General features: G+C 44.5%; 1 protein-coding gene across 5 annotated transcripts in view; it reads right to left on the bottom strand.

Annotated features, from left to right (window-relative positions):
- The window catches only part of LOC108291639 (protein HIRA), a 106,383-nt gene that overhangs the window by 72,034 nt on the left and 16,573 nt on the right, over window positions 1-17,776 (bottom strand). For 2 of the 5 annotated variants that reach the window (XM_017512084.2, XM_017512083.2), the window contains exons 2-6: window positions 13,748-13,810; window positions 11,525-11,635; window positions 10,223-10,313; window positions 8,526-8,620; window positions 411-506 (exon numbers count right to left, since the gene is read on the bottom strand). In XM_017512084.2, the coding sequence (XP_017367573.1) occupies window positions 411-506; window positions 8,526-8,620; window positions 10,223-10,313; window positions 11,525-11,635; window positions 13,748-13,810 (456 nt within the window). Of the gene's footprint in view, window positions 1-410; window positions 507-8,202; window positions 8,273-8,525; window positions 8,621-10,222; window positions 10,314-11,315; window positions 11,636-13,747; window positions 13,811-17,776 lie in introns of those variants that run through there. The other 3 variants (XM_017512085.2, XM_017512086.2, XM_037732639.1) reach the window with 3 other exon arrangements.

The following is a 17,776-nucleotide window of genomic DNA, read 5'->3' as shown; positions in this document are numbered from 1 at the left end:
AAAAAAAAAAAAAAAAAAATTAATCTTGTGCAAAACTGGGTTTTTGTTAGCCCACGTCCACTCAAGGATTTCATAGAGGAGATGGTGACTGAGCTGAGCCCAGGGCCCAGTGGTGGGGGTGCACACAGCATATGTAGGAGTCCCAGAGCCCCCAACAACAGCTGCCTACTCACTACCCTCATGATCTGTGGCATGCCATGCCAGCACTCAGTTACTATTTTTCTTAAGGATTAATCTCTTTTTAAAGCTTAAACAAATGTAACTGACAAAGAAAAACTGACAAGACACATAAATCCTAGGCCACTGTGATACATCCACTGCCACCAAGACTAAGGAGACAGTCCAACCCCTGCTCCAGACACCAACAGGCAGTACTGCTCACTATTAACCAGTCAGAGGAGGTCCCAGACCTGGGAACTTTACAGCATTCCAGATGACGACAGTGTTATCCACACTGCACGAGGCTAGCCAGGCATCATGGGGAGACCATGCTACATCCATCACATCTGAAAGAAGACAGAGGGTTCTGGTGAGATCTCTTACCTGGAAATGCTCTTGTCTATTAGCTGGGCCAGTGCCCCTGGGACCTGGGATCATCATAACCAGTCTGGTATTTTTCAACCAACCTGAAAAAACTCCCCCCAAAATTTTTCAATTGGGCATAAATTTAAAGCATCTGACTCCAGTGCCCCACTCCTTTTACAGATGAAGCAACTGGGGGCACAGTTCAGAGTCTGGGCACCATATGGCACCTCACCCATGCATGAGAGCCTGCTAATTCATGGGTCTGTGGTCTGGAGTATGCTCCTCAGCCCTGCTGACTTGCTTTGCCAATCATAATGGGGCCTTCCTCTGAGAGCTTTTTGAGCATGAGACACAGTGGGTAAAGCACCTGGCAGAATGCCTGGCTAGTCAGAGCTCCAGGGCTGCTGACACCTAATGCAGGTCATCTTGAGGCCCTTGTCTGGTTCATGGACAGGGTCTCATCTCCCAGACCCTGACAGGAACACCTCTTTGCTACAGAGCCTCCAAACAGAATTAATCACATTCACTTCTTTGTGGCTCTGTTTTATCGTTTGTCAAGTGCAGATTAAAAAACAAAATCGGCCAGGCGCAGTGGCTCATGCCTGTAATCCCAGCACTTTGGGAGGCTGAGGCGGGCAGATCACGAGGTCAAGAGATCGAGACCATCCTGGCCAACATGGTGAAACCCCGTGTCTACTAAGAATACAAAAAAATTAGCTGGACGTGGTGGCACGCACCTGTAGTCCCAGTTACTGGGGAGGCTGAGGCAGAAGAATTGCTTGAACCCGGGAGGCGGAGGTTGCAGTGAGCCGAGGTTGCGCCACTGCACTCCAGCCTGGCACCTGGTGACGGAGTGAGACTCTGTCTCAAAAAAAAAAAAAAAATCTAGGCCAGGTGCAGTGGCTCACGCATGTAATCCCAGCATTTTAGGAGGCTGAAGTGGGCAGATCACTTGAGCCCAGAAGTACAATACCAGCCTAAGCAATATGGCAAAACCCCATCTCTACCAAAAAAAACAAAAAAATTGTCTGGGCATGGTAGCACATGCCTGTATCCCCAGCTACACCAGAGGTTGAGGTGGGAGGATCACTTGAGCCTAGGGAAGTCAAGGCTGCAGTAAGTCATGATTGTGCCACTGCACTCCAGGCCGGGTGACAGAGTAAGACCCTGTCTCAAAATACAAACAAACCAAACAAAAACCCCCAAAACCTATCCTCATAGGGTCACTGTAAGGATTATATGTGAGAAACTGCTGCAACACCATGCCAGGCACACACCAAGGCATCGATGAGGGTCTGCTGTGACAATGGTGCCAATCTTGCCTATCCTGCCATCAGGGGTGTAGGGCGCAGTCTTAGTTATTTCTCTAACCTCAGCGCCTGGTGCAGCGCTAGGTATACAGAAGAATGATTGGTGAGTTGAAGAAACAAACATAGCAGCAAGGTAAGAGCTATCAAGTCCTTTCTTTGTACAAGAGGTTTTAGCAAAATATTCCAAATTTCTATTGTATTTTTTCTAGTTTTAAAAAATCTATAGTGACAGCTTAACAGGTTTTTTTCACATTGTCTCACATGCTGTGGTTCACATATTGTATTCTAAATGCCTATGTGATCTTCACAGTTTCTTTCCTTTTTTGCCCTGCATTCTATGTGGTTGAGGCATTCACTATTATTAACTGACCTAATTTAACACTGAGGTTTAGCTGGATTACAGATTTTTGGGCCCATTTGTGTGTGTGTCACTCTCTACACTCCAGATTATTTCTCTGAGATGCATACCCCAGAGCAGGAATCCTGGGCAGAATATTTGAGCATCCTCATAGGTCTGGAGTCTCATAAAACTGTGGACTGCTTTTCCAAGTTCTCTGTGGTTTTACATTTCTACATGAATACTGTTTGCTTTAAAACTCCCTTATTAGCAATAGGATGATGACTTTTCCCCCTTCTGACTTATTTATTAAGTACATCTCTATATTTTTAAATTTTTAATTAGATTATTATTGAAAGTAAAGATTTTTCATGTTTGTCTCTTACCTAATGTCTTTTTGGATTAATTCCTCACTTATTGTGACTGTTTACTAGAGAGTCTTTTGGGCAGTGGGTCTAACAACATAAATGCAGTACCCACAAAAATAAAGAAAACAACAACTTTCTCTAGGAACTGAGAGTCCTGGAGGGGCAGACATGCAAACACCAGGACAGCAGGGGAGTACCCACATCCTAGAAGAGAGAAGATGTGGCCAGGTGGGAGCCCAGAAAGGAGACGGGATTTTCTTAGCAATCTCCAGACACAAATAATGCAGATATTAACTGCAAATTTCACCTCTTTACCTTTTTATACTGTAGGAGTTTTACAGAGTAAAGTCTATTATTCTCCTTTGTGGTTTTTTCTGTTGCCTTGTTAATCTTGAAAAATATTCTCTCTGCTAGAGGTCTGGTTCAATTCTATTTTTTTTTCAATTCCATTTTTTCCTTTTGTAGTTATTTTAAATGTTTATCTCTTTACTATCTGGATTTATTTTGGTGTGTGCTGTATTCAGTGAGGATCAAAATTAATTTCTCCTCACTAACTGCTTAATAGTTACTACACCACATGTGAGGAAGAATACATTTTGTTAAGCGATGCCTCCTCTCACAACACACCAACTTCTTAGGTACACTGTAGCCTCTTTCAGTGTTTACCCTCAAACCCATGATGCTTCTATCACTGGAACTTTGAATGTTTGCATCTATAACATTCTTATCCTTCCGGATGTCCTTTAGAATCACTGCTGAGTAAATCCACATACATGACATAATTTTCTGCTAAACTCCCAGTTTGGAGTTTCTGTCTTCAGTCTATATAGCACCTCCTTTTTGTTGTGCATCTACACACACTGGAGACCCTCCCCTCACTTGAAGATTTACATTTCTGGCCATCATTCTCACCATTATTCTTGGTGATTCCAAGAGGATGATTATTCTAACACCCGAGGCTCTTTGTTCGTTAAATTCCTCCTTTCCTTCTGATGACCTTGGCTTCTACTACTTTCACCCTATGGTCATGTCCGGAGACCTTCCATGACAAATCACTGCAATCTGTCTCAATTCCAACCTTCCCACAGGCCAACCATCAGCCCCATGCTCCTAGCTTACCCTCAGCTCCAACAGCACTTTCACACCACCAGGAGCTCCGATCCACTGATGCCGCTGTCCTCCCACCACTTGCCACTCCCCAGTCCTTACCTCTCTCCTCCAACTGAAAGCCCACCACCACTCCCCCTTTTCTTCTCCTCCACCTTCCCAAGTGCCTGACAAAGCTCAGCTTGGTTCAATCCAGGTCTATCCTCCCCTAATGTTTTCTGAGTACCCTCCAATGACACCTTTGGCCCAACAACACCACATGAATATTGTACTTGCCTAGGCCCCCAGCAGCCTCCATACTGTCAAGCCTAGCAGTTCATCTTTGGTCCTCATTTTGCCTCTCAGCAGTATGCAACATGCTGCCTGTTCCCTTTTCTTTCAAACACTCTCTTTACTGTCTATTTTGCTGTTGTTGAGACAGGGTCTCATTGTGTTGCCCAGGCTGTTCTTGAGCTACTGGCCTTAAGTGATTCTCCTGCCTCAGCTTCCCAAAGTGCTGGGATTACAGGCGTGAGTCACTATGCCTGGCTTCTTTTCACTGTCTTAACTGGCCTCTCTTTCTAGCTTCTTTTGCTGGAAGGATGAGTCCAAGGCTCATCCTTGGACTCTACTCCTACCCAGAACCTCATATTTCCAAGACTCATATTTCCAAATGTCTACACAGTACCACTTACACTGGCAAACTTAACATGTCCAAAACCACACTCCGAACATTTCCCTTAACAAACATTTTTGTCCCACCTGCAGACTTCCTGCTTCAGGTTACAGCCACTGCATTCTTCCCACTGTTTGGACCACAGTCCAGGAAGCCATTCTGACTCCTCTGCTTATCTCACATCCCATAGTCAATGCATCAAGAAATCTGCCTCTTTTCACTTCTCACCACTTCTGTGTTATGACCCAGGTCCAAACCACCATCATCTCTCCCAACTTTGTTGGAGCGGCTCCTTTACTGGTCTCCCCAGTGCAGCCCTGGGCCCCCCTACCAATGGTAGACTCCATACTGCTGCCACAGGTCTCAACTCCTGCTGGGCCTTCCTGTTCTTGCTCAGAGAAGAGCCTTCATCACGGTCTTGCAGGCACACTCCCTCCCGCCCCCCTCCAGCTCCCAGATTCACTGGGCACACTGAGCTCATGTCCATGTTCCAGATCCTTCGCACTGGCTGTCCCCTCACCACCGTCCAGTCTTCCCTCAAATGTCATCTCCTCACTGAGCCCCCAGCACTCACCTTCCAACTCCTCACAGAACTCTGCCCTCTGGGCTCATCTTCAGATCTCCTATACTACTCACTTATCAGTCTCTTTTATAAGAACAAGACTCTTTGAGAGAAGAACAGTGCCTGGAACATGTCAGGCACTCAATAAATGTTTGCTATGTGGATGAGTAAATATTAATGTGGGAAAAAAATGTATTTCATTTAGCCTTTCAATTTGTAAAGTCATTTTCTCTCTCAATGTCATTTTATATCTTAAGATGTTTATGATTTAAATCTTAGGAATCTAATTCATTTCTTGGTGAGATTACTTATTTCTGGATATTGATAACTTTTGATCCCACTATGTATAATTCTCTTTTTATCATTAGATATTCTAACTGGCTATTACTAGCAAAAGATAAATAATTTAAAATTATTCTGTTATGAGGCCAATATAAAGACTCCTTTTATTAGTTCTAGGTATTTTTCAGTGCTTTATTTGTTCTAAGAGCTTTATTATCCTATGGTTTTTCTTAATATGAAATAATGTCACTTTCACTTCATTTTTGCCTTGTTTTCCAGTTTCTATTTAACTGTGTTACAGAAATTCCAGAGCAACAAATTAAATGATAGCATACAACGTTGTCTTTTCTTGATATAAACAGCAACCAGAATTAAATGTGAACTGTAATATTTGCCACTGGTTTGAAAAAGACTAAGAACTCTACCATGTTAAGGAAATAGCTTTAGGCCAGCTGTGGTGGCTTGCACCTGTAATCCCAGCCCTTTGGAAGGTGCAGATGGAAAGATCGCTTGAGCCTAAGAGTTCAAGACCAGCCTGGGCAACGTAGTGAAACCCCATCTTTACAAAAAATATAAAAAATCAGCCAGGTATTGTGATGCACACCTGTAACCCCAGCTACTCGGGAGGATAAGGCAAGAGGATCGCCTGAGCCCAGGAGTTCAAGGCTGCAGTGAGCTGTGATTGCACCACTGCACTCTGCCTGCGTGACACAGTGAGACACAGTCTCAAAAAAAAAAAAAAAGGAAAAAGAAAAGAAATATCTTTCTATGGGCATTTTTTAAAAAGCATTTTTATTAGGAACTGGTGTTGAATTGTCTAATATTCCTTTCGAAACACCTAAGATGACTGTGGCCTTTCCTATCTAACTTCCTAGTATGTAAAGTTATATTGATAGATTCCCTTGTACTACACTTTTATTACAAGTCATATTTAATCATAATGAATTACTGTTTTCAAATGTTGTATTTACTAGTATTGTTTCTGACTTTTCTATCTTTACTCGTATTATTCTATGCTTTGTTACATTGCTACTTTTCTTAGGTTTTCTTTTTTTTTTTGAGACAGAATCTCGCTCTGTCCCAGGCGCCTGGAGTGCAGTGGCGCAATCTCGGCTCACTGCAACCTCCACCTCCCAGGTTCAAGCAATTCTCCTGCCTCAGCCTCCCGAGTAGCTGGGACTACAGGCATGCGCCACCACGCCCAGCTAATTTTTGCATTTTTTAGTACAGATGGGGGTTTCACCATGTTGGCCAGGATAGTCTCGATCTCTTGACCTCGTGATCCACCCGCCTTGGCCTCCCAAAAGTGCTAGGATTACAGGCGTGAGCCACCACTCCCGGTCGGCTTTCTTAGGTATTTTCCAGATATAACCCTGGCTTATATCTTCCTTTCCAGAATACATACTGCTATGTTCTGTATAATTTTTCTTAAAAGCTCAAAAAAATGCATCCACAAATAATTTAGGACCAAGAAGCATTTCTGAAGACAGCCTTCCATTTCTTCATTGGTTATTATTCTGTTCAGTTTTTCCTAACCCTACAGTATCAATTATGAAAGTTTATATTTTCTAGAAAATTATTTTTTAGTATTTTGTTTAATTTTTTAGCTCAATAGCACAAACATCATATTGTACTGTTTGATTTTTTTCTGCCTGAGTTAAATATTTTTCAAGATCTTTAACTTCTAATTTTGTCTAGGTTTTTTTCTTCCCAACCCTCAAGTAAATATACCAAGTATACATTTCTCACACTTTGCTTTTCAAAGAGCCAGTTCTTTCTTATTCATTTACTTCTGCTTTTCATTGATTTTCCTTCTTGTATGGGTCTGCCCACACCTCCTACTAGGACCAGTGAGTAAGGTGGTCAACCCTACCTGCTGATCAAGGAGCCCCACTGGGGGGTGGGGCAGGAGAGGGAAGGCAAGGCTCTGGCTGGGCCTGAGACTCAGGTTAGAGCCTTGTAAAAGTCCTCACTTGAGGCCCACCCCATGCTTGGGCACCCTTACAGACATGTGTACCAAGTTCCAGAGAAGCCCAATTAGACTTCACTGTTAGTATTGTGACACAAATAAGGGTAAATTACACAATTGTATTACCAAGCAATAACACAACGGTACCATATCAGCTTCTACAAATGTGGACTCAATCAGTGACCACCAAGATGGGTTTGTTCTCCTTTAAATCATCTATGGAGAATCTGCTAAGCATACACTGCCAATGGATTACAGCTGATGCCAACTCCCACACCTCTCACTCCTGCCCTGTCTTCTCCCAGAGTTCCAGGCTCAGTTCCAAGGTTTCTTGACATTTCCACCCCTACCCCTCAAGCCAGGGGCACCCCTTTCTAAACTGGTAGACGTCCCCATAAGCCTGCTGTGCTTAGGGTCTCAGCAGAGGATACCTCTGACTATCTAGGCACCCAGCCAGGAATCTATCTCTTACCTCCCTGTGTCCTATCCTAAGTATTCCCAAATCAATCTCCTCTTCTCTACCTCAATTATCACAGGCCTAACTCGGGCCCTGACAGTGTCCAACTGAACCACTGGAAGAACCTCCACTTCACTGAGCTGTCACAATGACCTCTCTGTTGTGCTTCAAAGCTTTTAATGGGTGCCTATCTCTTCCATGATAAGGTACACCCTCAGTAACAAGGAGCACAACCTTTCCATGATCCAACCCTGGCACACCTGACCAGCCTCACCTTATGCTGCTCCTTGCCTATCTATAAAGATCCAGCCATAGTAAAATGCCTCCAAATCCCCATTCACAACAAGACTTTCTCACTTATGTGGTACCTCCTGCCTGGAAAATCCTTTGGTCCATTCCTGGACTGGATCACAGTCTCCTGAGTCAAGTCTAAATTGCACTCAACCTGATATACTTGACACCTGAGTGTGTAATGCATGAGCAACCTTCCCCCTCTAAGTTTATAAAATGTGCTTCTTTCCATACCACGTTTACTTAAAACACATTGCAAACATACTCAAGGTCAAGTTGAGAAACTTTTCAATGGGCATCTGTGAGGTGATTCCTGGGGAATAAACAAAGCGTGCTTACGGACTTAATGATCCACTGATGAAGGTATTGTTTCTGTTCAGCAGGACAAACAGCAGAACGTGGGAAGTTCTACATTAAAGATATAAACATATACCCCATGAGGGCACGAGTGGGGAGACTGAATGCAGCTGGAGACAGGTAGTGGAGTCAGTGACTGCCCAGATCTTAAGGAACAGGCAGAGTGTGAATGATTGTGATGGGGAGGGACAGCCCAGACACTGGACTGCTTTAAGGACCAAACAGTCCCCCAGGGGACGTGTCGGTGCTGCTGATCTGACCCAGGTATCAGGGGCCCACCCACCCCAACAGGCAGACCAACTCACCACCTGAATGATTCCGGAGGATGGAGACACACCGCCACTGCTCCACATTGGCAAGCTTACCACTAGAGCCGAACACGGTGCTGGGGCCGATGTACCTGTGCAAAAAAGGGGCCAAAAAGGCACTCATGGAGTGCTCTGGGCACTGCACAGAAATGTTCCCTGCAGCCAGCTTATCAGGGCAGACAGAACAAAACAAAAACTGGAAAGCAATGAGTTGTTGAAAAAAAGGGGCTGATTAGGTAAATTATGATCCATGCACTTGATGAAATACTACATAGCCATTACAAATCTTGCATGGGAAAATGTTCACAATAAGTGAAAGAACCAGGCCACAGGACATCACATACAATATTATACCACTTATTTAAAGGAAAAAACCATATGACATGGATAGCATCTGCGCGTGGAAAATGAATCAGAAGGACACACATCCCAAAATGACAAAATATTAACTGTAGCTTTTTTTTTTTTTTTTTTTTTAGAAAGTTTCCCTCTGTCGCCCAGGCTGGAGTGTAGTGGCACGATCTTGGCTCACTGCAACCTCCACCTCCCAGGTTCAGGCAATTCTCCTGTCTCAGCCTCCTGAGTAGCTGGGATTACAGGCATGCATCACCAGGCCCAGCTAATTTTTTTGTACTTTTTTTTTAGTAGAGATGGGGTTTCACTACATTGGTCAGGCTGGTCTTGAACTCCTGACCTTGTGATCCGCCCACCTCAGGCTCCCAAAGTGCTGAGATTACAGGCGTGGGCCACCACACCAGGACAACTGTAGCTTTCTTTAGGTGGTATGATAATGAGGGATATTTTTTCTTTTGTATTTTTAGTTTTCTAAATTGTATACTAAATGTTATTTATGTTGGTTATTTAAAGAAACAAAATCAACAGTATTTTATTTTTAAGCATCTCGCAATGTATTAAATGGCTTTGACATCTGAGGCAGAGAAACCACATGATCTGCAGCCCCCATTAAAGGAGTCAGAGGAACATCAGTCACCTGGAGCCTGGTGGAGGCAATGCTGACACACCGATGCTCACAGCGTCTGTTAACACCCTTTGCTCTTGCAGAGTTCTTCACAAATCCACAGAAAAGAGTATGTGCTGAGACAGCCAAGTAGGCTGAAGAGACAGTCTCTGCCTCTGCTCTGGAAGCCACAGCCCCAGGGCCATTCTTGGTGAGCAATGGTCCAGGGTCTAGTGCCCCAGCCTAACTGGCCCAGAGACCTGGGAGCAATAGCTTTCCAGGTGATGGTTAGCTCATTTTGAGAGGAGAGCAGGGGCTGCCCCAGGTGGAGGCCGAGAGAGAATAAAGTAATGGCAAAAAGGTTAGACTCTGGATTCCCTGCCTCAGATCCCACCAGAGCACCCTAACTTTTAATCATTTTGTATATTGGGCTTCCATGTGAAATGTCATTTGAAAAAACAAAACTAATGAAGCCACCCACATCAGCGCTAGAAGAGACTAGCCTTTCCTTTTTAGGTGGGAGACTGGATTTCTGTGAGGGGGCACACCAGGCAGGTCCATGGTCTCCTGAATCCCTGGTCAGGCTCCACCTGCTCCTGACCTACATGCACTTCTTGCTATTCATGAGGTTAGGGCTATGGGAACTTCAGTGACAGGGTGGGGAAAGGCGACTTTAATAAAGACCAGCAAAGAAGCTTCTAAAAATAAAATGTGAAGAAAGGAAAATGATGCTTACGTAGCCCGCTTCCACACCATAATCAGTTTGTCATCTCCCCCAGAAGCTAAATACATCCCACTGTTTGACCACCGCACACAGTTCACACATGCTGGGAAGAAAAAAAAATAGGGTGATGAAAATCCAATAGTCATGCCCATTTGCTTTATGTAGAGTTTGGCAAGATGTAAAGGGTTTATAAAAATCTAATCTATCTAATCTATTTAAGGCATCTACTGTGTGAGAGCCCCAGAAAAACAATTCAGTTTAAGCACTAACCTACTTGTGCTATAAAAACAAATTACCAGAACAGTCTGGAGGGGGAAAATACACATTATCTGAAAATCGTTAGTGCTGAATGACATAGTCAATAGAAGGCTTGTTTCCAGGAAAATAAAAAATGATAACCAAATCTCATTATTTCAAAAGGGCCATCTATTGATGAGACATATTTCTGAGTAGAGATTATTCTCAAAAACAGAGTTTGTGCTAAAAAGGGTCAGATGCTTTTTTCTAGAATTTTCAGGTGAGCAGTCTGTTAGAGTATAAAACTCTGACTTCATCTCATCTGTCAAGAGCCAGCCCTTTCACATTCGGGTTTTCCAAACTTGCCAGCACTGCAGATTGATTGACTCTGTGCTTACAAGCTAAGATCAGCAGAAATTCCCCCAGGCCCCTAATGGGCCAGAGCCTCTAAGAGCACTCACAGCTTGGCCTTTGGGATACTTGAAAGATGGCTATCAAAGTTGTAGCCACTACATGGCTTGTGAGTAACTTATGCTCTAGGTCTGAAGACACTGAGAAACATATTGAGAGGACAAGAACACACAGAGCAAAGGAAGGAGCTGATGTCCAAAGGACAGGGAATGTTCACTGAGCATCTCAGGGGTGGGAAACTAAGGCACTATAGCAGGAAAGGAAACCATGACACTGTCTGATGGCCAAAAGGGTCCTGGCAGAGAGCCTCAGAGTGAAAAAGTGCCAACCTGAGATGTTTTGACAAGTTGTCTCTTATACACCCTTCCCCAGAACCCTACTGTGTTCAGGTCGCTGGCCCCAAAGCCCCATGGAATCAGGCAGTAACGACTCATGAGCAGGAAATCACCAGAGGTACCTGCAGACTGTCCAAAGATGGTTCTGTGGGCGGGCCGAGTCTTCTGCCGAATAACTCACCCAGGTGTGCAGCCAACATCTGTGCCTTCAGACAGCAGGCCGAGGGGAGTTACCGCCGCACGGGGCCTTATCTTTCTAATTACAAACACATGTGCTAACCTTGGGCACTCTGCCAACAAGCAAAGCCTGCAAAGGGCCACTCTGTAATACCTAAGTGATTGTCCATCTGGCAAAGCATCTTGGGAATATTTTCATCCTTCTCATCATCCTCCTGGAGGACTGGAGACATATTCCAGATCACAACCTTCCCAGAATCCTGCCCTGGAATGAAGGAGCAGAAATGGCTGAATGTGCAAGGAGTAGAAATTTGATATTAATATTTAATGTCAAATTAAATATTATAGGAGAAGTCCTCACTTAGCTTCCATAAATCATAATTAACTAGATCTATGAAGACTGAATTTAAATTACTAATTTAAGTCACAGAAAAATGATAAGTACTCATGGGGACCAAACAAAGTGGACTTAGCAGTTAGCAGAAGTCAACCTGACTTTATGAAAAGAACTCTGAACTAGCATGAGGAGGGAACTGAGCTCTGGTCTGGCCTCTGACAAGGATCCACCAGGGGTCCCCTAGGTCTTCATCCCTTCCTAGCACCTAGACTCTGACTCCTTGACTCCTCATCTGTTAAATTAGAAGAAGGGAAAGTCAGTGTCGCAGGACCTTTTCCAATCTGTGTATACTCTAAAAAGCAAATAGAAAAGCACACCCTAGTGGGGCTTCCCTCCCCTTCCAGGTGCTGCCTGGAATCCAGGCTGTTCCAGAGCTGACTGTTTTGAGACCTAAATGTACCCTGAGCACAGGAAAAAGGGCTCATTATCTTGTTATCTACCCTTTGCAGTTACCTACAGACAAGAGACCAACCAAAAGAGGGTAGGGCTCCTGTGGTCATGAGTTGATATATCGCTCAGCTGAAAAATATATCCATGACTTTTAGTAATGATTTCTTTTTTTTGAGATGGAGTCTCGCTCTGTCTCTAAGGCTGGAGTGTAGTGGCACAATCTCGGCTCACTGCAACCTCCGCCTCCCAGGCTTAAGTGATTTTCCTCAGCCTCCCGAGTAGCTGGGATTACAGACGCATACCACAACACCCAGCTAATTTCTGTATTTTTAGTAGAGGTGGGGTTTTGCCATGTTGGCTAGGCTGATCTCAAACTCCTGACCTCAGGTATCTGCCTGTCTCGGCCTCCCAAAGTGTTGCGATTACAGGCGTGAGCCACTGCGCCTAGCCTTAGTAAGGATTTCTAAGCTTTCCATCACTGATATCTAACAAAGTTTAGCCCCTCAGTTAATTTTCTATTATAATGGGGCCAAATCCAATGAACATGCCAAAATTACCATGAAGCATGTTTGAAACTGCCTCTTGGCCAATATATAAAAATATTTCCTAAACCAAGGTGGTAAAATGTGTGTCTTCTGGGAACAGGCACAAACCCTCTGATTCCTCCAGCTAAGTCCATGTTTTCTGTCTCATGTGCTGCACCTCCTCCTCTCCAGTACAGTCCACAGCATGCAAGAAGGAGAGAAAGGCTTCCCTGTCCACAGCTTCCCTGCACTCCCTTCCAGCTCCTTGACTCTGGGTAGAAGTATCTGCTGCAAACTCACCCTGCAGCACCTGGCCTGAGGACCTAGAGCTCACAAAGGCACTCTCTAAGCGTTGCCTGAGGAGGCCTGGTTGGAGGGAGGCCCTGCTCTGGGGTAAAGATGCCAGGGGGCTGGGCTCTGCGGAATGCTACATTGAGTTACTATATATACATCTTGGTGTCCAGGCATGAAGAACAGCTCTTATCTTTCCAAATAGAACCATGCAACGTTGCAAAAGATGCTGGCTGAAGCACAAGGGCAATACTAGGAATAACATTTTCGAATGGTATAGGCTTTCTTACTTGTCCACGGTATACTTTCCCTTTAATCCAGCTGAATTCCTTTGACCAGAAAATGGGCCTAATAATTATATGATTGCTTTAGAAGCTTAAACCATCCCCCATCCCCGCCCCCCCTTACCTTTTTTCAGAAGAGAAAAATGCTGACAAAGCCCTTGCCTCTGGGGCTGGGCTCTGCCCACTGGACCACCACCCACTCTCCATGCTCAATACGCTTGGAGATACAAACTGATTTTAGTATTAACTCAATAAACAGAAATTACAATGATAAACCTGCTGCCAAAATACTTACAGAGAACACACTAAAGCCACAAAAGGATTTTCAGTATGGATGTGATGCTATTTAAAATGTACAGTTACGTACATTTTAAATAGCATCACATCCATACTGAAAAAATAGCAAGTATTCCCTCTACAGGTAAATGGAGAGCAGAAGAGCAAGGTGTCAGGGCTGTTAAGCTTTCCCTTTCTTTATTCCATAAACATACCTTGTCCTCCAGTTGCAAACTTGGTCCCGTCAGGGTGAATATCAACTGAAAAAATCGGCTTGCCTGGAAACAAAAAAAAAACATACAATATCTAAATTAGCTTTTATTCACTGAAGTGTATCAAAGTCAAAATTTTAAAATATTGGTTATCTAAGTAATATCTCTAATTTCTGCACATAGGACAAAATAAGAGACTATACATAAATTACCTGTGAGTAAGGGTTGAGTACTCTAAAGGATTCAGTTAAAGTCTCAACTGCTAGAAGCTTCTCCAAACATTAGACAGCCAAAAGTCCAATAGTAGGAGAAAGCATTCCATCACTGAGAATGGCTGAGCCCACAGGATGCCTGGGCATTTGTGTGCCATCTTGCAGGGATTTGTGTTTGTAAAGGCTATGAGCTGTTCATAATTAAAGTTCTGAGTCACAGATACTTAATGGAAAGAGAACACAGCTATAACTCCAGACATCTCCCTATTGTACAGATCTGTACTTGACTGGCAGCCTGGACAGAAGGAGTACTATTTGTCTTTTCCAACTGGCTGGCTGACAGCTGTGCAGGACCACAGCTGGCTGCAACCAAGGAGCACTGCTTGACTTGTCATACTTCTGCTTCCAGACAGCCCTCTTTTATGTTTGTGGTGTGAAGTTCACATAAAGCCTGCCATCTCAGCATCTCCTGTGGCTGAACCTCCTTCACAGCTTGTACTCTATGTTAAATTAGCTGTTCAATTACTCCAGGAGAAAAGACTGTGGCTATTAATTCTGAGAAGCCCCAAAGGGCCCAGTATGGGCCTAGGCTTGCACTAGGAGATCCTGAACTAGCTGGCTGGCTGGGTGGATGGATCAGACTGGCAAAAGCACTGTAGGAGCTTGAAACCCAGTAGACCACAGAAGGGACTCATGCCTGATGGGCATTTGTCCAGCTCCCTTCTTCTAGGCCAAAGGTACAGGAGCTAAAAGTGGCATGTCAGTTGCTGTTAAGTTCATCACCACACCTTCAGCCTCTAGCACAGTGCCTAGTGCATGATAGCACAGTAATATTTGTTCAGTGACAAAGGAGACGGATGACAATAAACTGAGCATCAACAATTGCTGATATAGACAATGGGCTTGTTGCCAAGAGTCTCTTAATTGAACATGTTCTCTCTGTCACCCAAGAGGAGGCAATGTGGACAGAGAACCAGAGTCACCAGCTCTAGAATCAATCAGCAAGCACTGGGGTCAGGGGTGTGTGGGCAGGCAGCGGCTGCCTGAGAATTGTGAAGTCCTGCTAGGGCTCCCATGCAAGTGTTGAAAATCAAATGCTGGTGCCCAAAAGGCAATGCCCAGCATGGGACCCAGGCAGCACCCAGCTGTGGAGAGCCACAATCATGCAGTCAAATCAACCATGAACTTGAGAGAAAATACACTTTCCTTCTTACTAGTCATTATGTAGTATAGGTTGAGTATCCCTTATCTGAAACACCTGGGGTCCATTTTAACCAAAGGGAAATGACAAGAGCAATGTTGCTCCAGTTCTAGGCGTAAGCCTAAAGAGTCTAGCAGTTCAACTTTTGCTCTCTGGAGAAATCTAGTTGCCATGTGAGAAGCCCAAATACCCTGAAACCACCATGTTTTGAAGAGGCCCCAGCTGGCTATACATAGAGCATCGAAAAGCCCAGAAAAGTGAGAATCAAGGCCCCAGACACAGGCCTGGTGAGGTGTTCTATCCCCAAGCTATTTGAGCCATCCCAGCAGATTCCATAGAGCCGAGATGAGCTGGACCTGCTACATCCCGACAAGCTGCAGAATTACGAGCAAATAATAAAGTTGTTATTGTTTTAAGTCAGCAAATTTAGGGGTTTGTCATATAAGAGATGACCCAAAATGACAATTAATTTGCTTTTCTGCTTAAGCCAACTTAAGCTGGGCATTTGTCATTTTGACAAAAAATGTTCTAGATGACAGCCTCAGTCTTGACAGGCAATCAGGGTGGAACATTCCCCTCCCCTTGGAGTACTTTTCAGTTCCATGTGTCTGTGAGATGTTGTATGATAACAGTCCCTTCAAGAAGCACATCGGAAACCCTTACCTGCAAGTCACAGGTCCCCCAGCTACCCAAGAGTACACACAGGGTGAGCAAGGCCATCCTGAGAGCTCAGCTGCACAAGTATCAATTAGAGCCCATGCGCTTTAGATCATGCCCACTCATAGCACTGACTGCGTGTTGTCTCCCTTAGTCTTTGCGGATTTCTACTATGGGCCAGGCATTAGGCTAAGCAATGGGAAAGTAAAGATACATAATCATACACACTCCCCTAGTAAGATGTTCACTGAGGGACACTTCACAAGTAGAAAGCCACCAGACTCGGCCTGCGGCTTCCTGCAGAAATAATAACTGAACTGGGCCTCAAAGGTTGAGTAGGAGTTAGCCAGAAGATTGGGTGAGGGAGAGGAATTTCATGCTGAGGGGATGCACAGCACAGAATCAAGAAATTGCTGATGTGCTGCTGCAGAGCAGAGTGCAGGTATACAGTGTGAGACAAAAGAGGCGACAAAGATGGCCAGGGCTCAGCAAACATCAGTAAGGAGCTCAGACATTGCTCTAAAGGTACTTCTGAGGCAGTGTAATACCAAGGTCACATTCGCATTCTGGCTCCACAATAGCAGTGTGGAAAATGGGGGTGGGGGCCTCACAGCTCCAGGGGAAGGCAGGGATGGAAGCTGCCAACAGGTTAGGGTTTTGGCATTAAACATCCTGGGCTGAATCTTCAGCCCTGCCACTTACCAGTTACAAAGCATTAAGGAAATTATTTAATCTCCTCTAATACTTGTTTCTTAATCTGCAAAAATGTGGAGGACACATTCACCATCACAAACACCTTGTGAGACATATTAAGATGCTGTGTCACATTACTTCTAAGATGCATCCATTTCACATGATCAGGACATACCTTGGTGGAAGGTGTGCCTGGTTCACTGGCACCATGTTTCCTTTCTTAGTGCTGTGCAGGAGATTAGATGAAATATGATAGGGGACTTACACAGACACCAGTGCAGTGCTGGCTCCCCACTTACTCACAGCACTAGGCCTTTCAGTCCCAAGAAAAGCAGTCACTCACATTCCATCAGCAGGAATAAACCTCTTCTAAAGGGCTCTCTGAGGTGGAGCTGAGGAAAGGGACCTTCTGGCTGAGCTAGTTAGAGAACTCTTCCTGTGGCACAGCATGATGATGACAAAGATGAATTCCCAACTACCTCCAGTGTCTGGCCTTTCTTCATAACAGAGACAGAGAGAAAAGACAAATTAACACACCCTAGACTCCAGAGACACCAAGAAATCACCTATCCTTAGATCAACCCCAGATCACAATGTCGTCCCTGCAGAGCCAATACAGTCACCCACTGTCTACTATCCAGAGGTTTGCTGATTTGACAACAGCAACACAAATGCTTTCCATCTGGAAGGGAATAAAGAATACATTAAGGAAGCTGGGATTATGACAGGGCATGCTTAGGTAGAATCATACCCATCTTCACACCAGGGGAAGATTCCTAGAGGAGGCCTAAACAGGGGAACTTAAACTCTGAGCAGACAGAAGTGGCCGGAGGCAAAGCAGAGAGGGCACAATGCAGAACAGCTTGCCCTTCTCTCTCAGCAGTCCCACAGACCTTTGGTTTTGCTCCAAAAAGTCTCTGGGCTTTTATACTATGATAGTTCTTGGGTAGAGCTGATTGGAACACATGTGCATATGTCCTTTTGGAATGAAGCTTGGGAAAGTTGAGTCCTTTGTCCAGTGAATGTTGCTCTTGGGAACACTTTTCCCACACTGCCCAACAGAACTTGGTTTTAACCAATATTGACAAATTTAGAATTAAAAACAAGAAAATGTTTGGAACATTTATTATATGAAGCAATTACAAAACAATATTAAGACATAAGGTGGGGGCTGGCACAGTGGCTCACATCCATAATCCCAGCAATTTGGGAGGCTGAGGCAGGTGGATCACTTGAGGTCAGGAGTTCGAGACCAGCCTGGCCAACATG

This window comes from Cebus imitator, unplaced genomic scaffold (genome assembly GCF_001604975.1).
Source record: "Cebus imitator isolate Cc_AM_T3 unplaced genomic scaffold, Cebus_imitator-1.0 Scaffold461, whole genome shotgun sequence".
Taxonomy (NCBI): domain Eukaryota; kingdom Metazoa; phylum Chordata; class Mammalia; order Primates; family Cebidae; genus Cebus; species Cebus imitator.
This window is presented reverse-complemented; position numbering and strand designations above follow the sequence as displayed.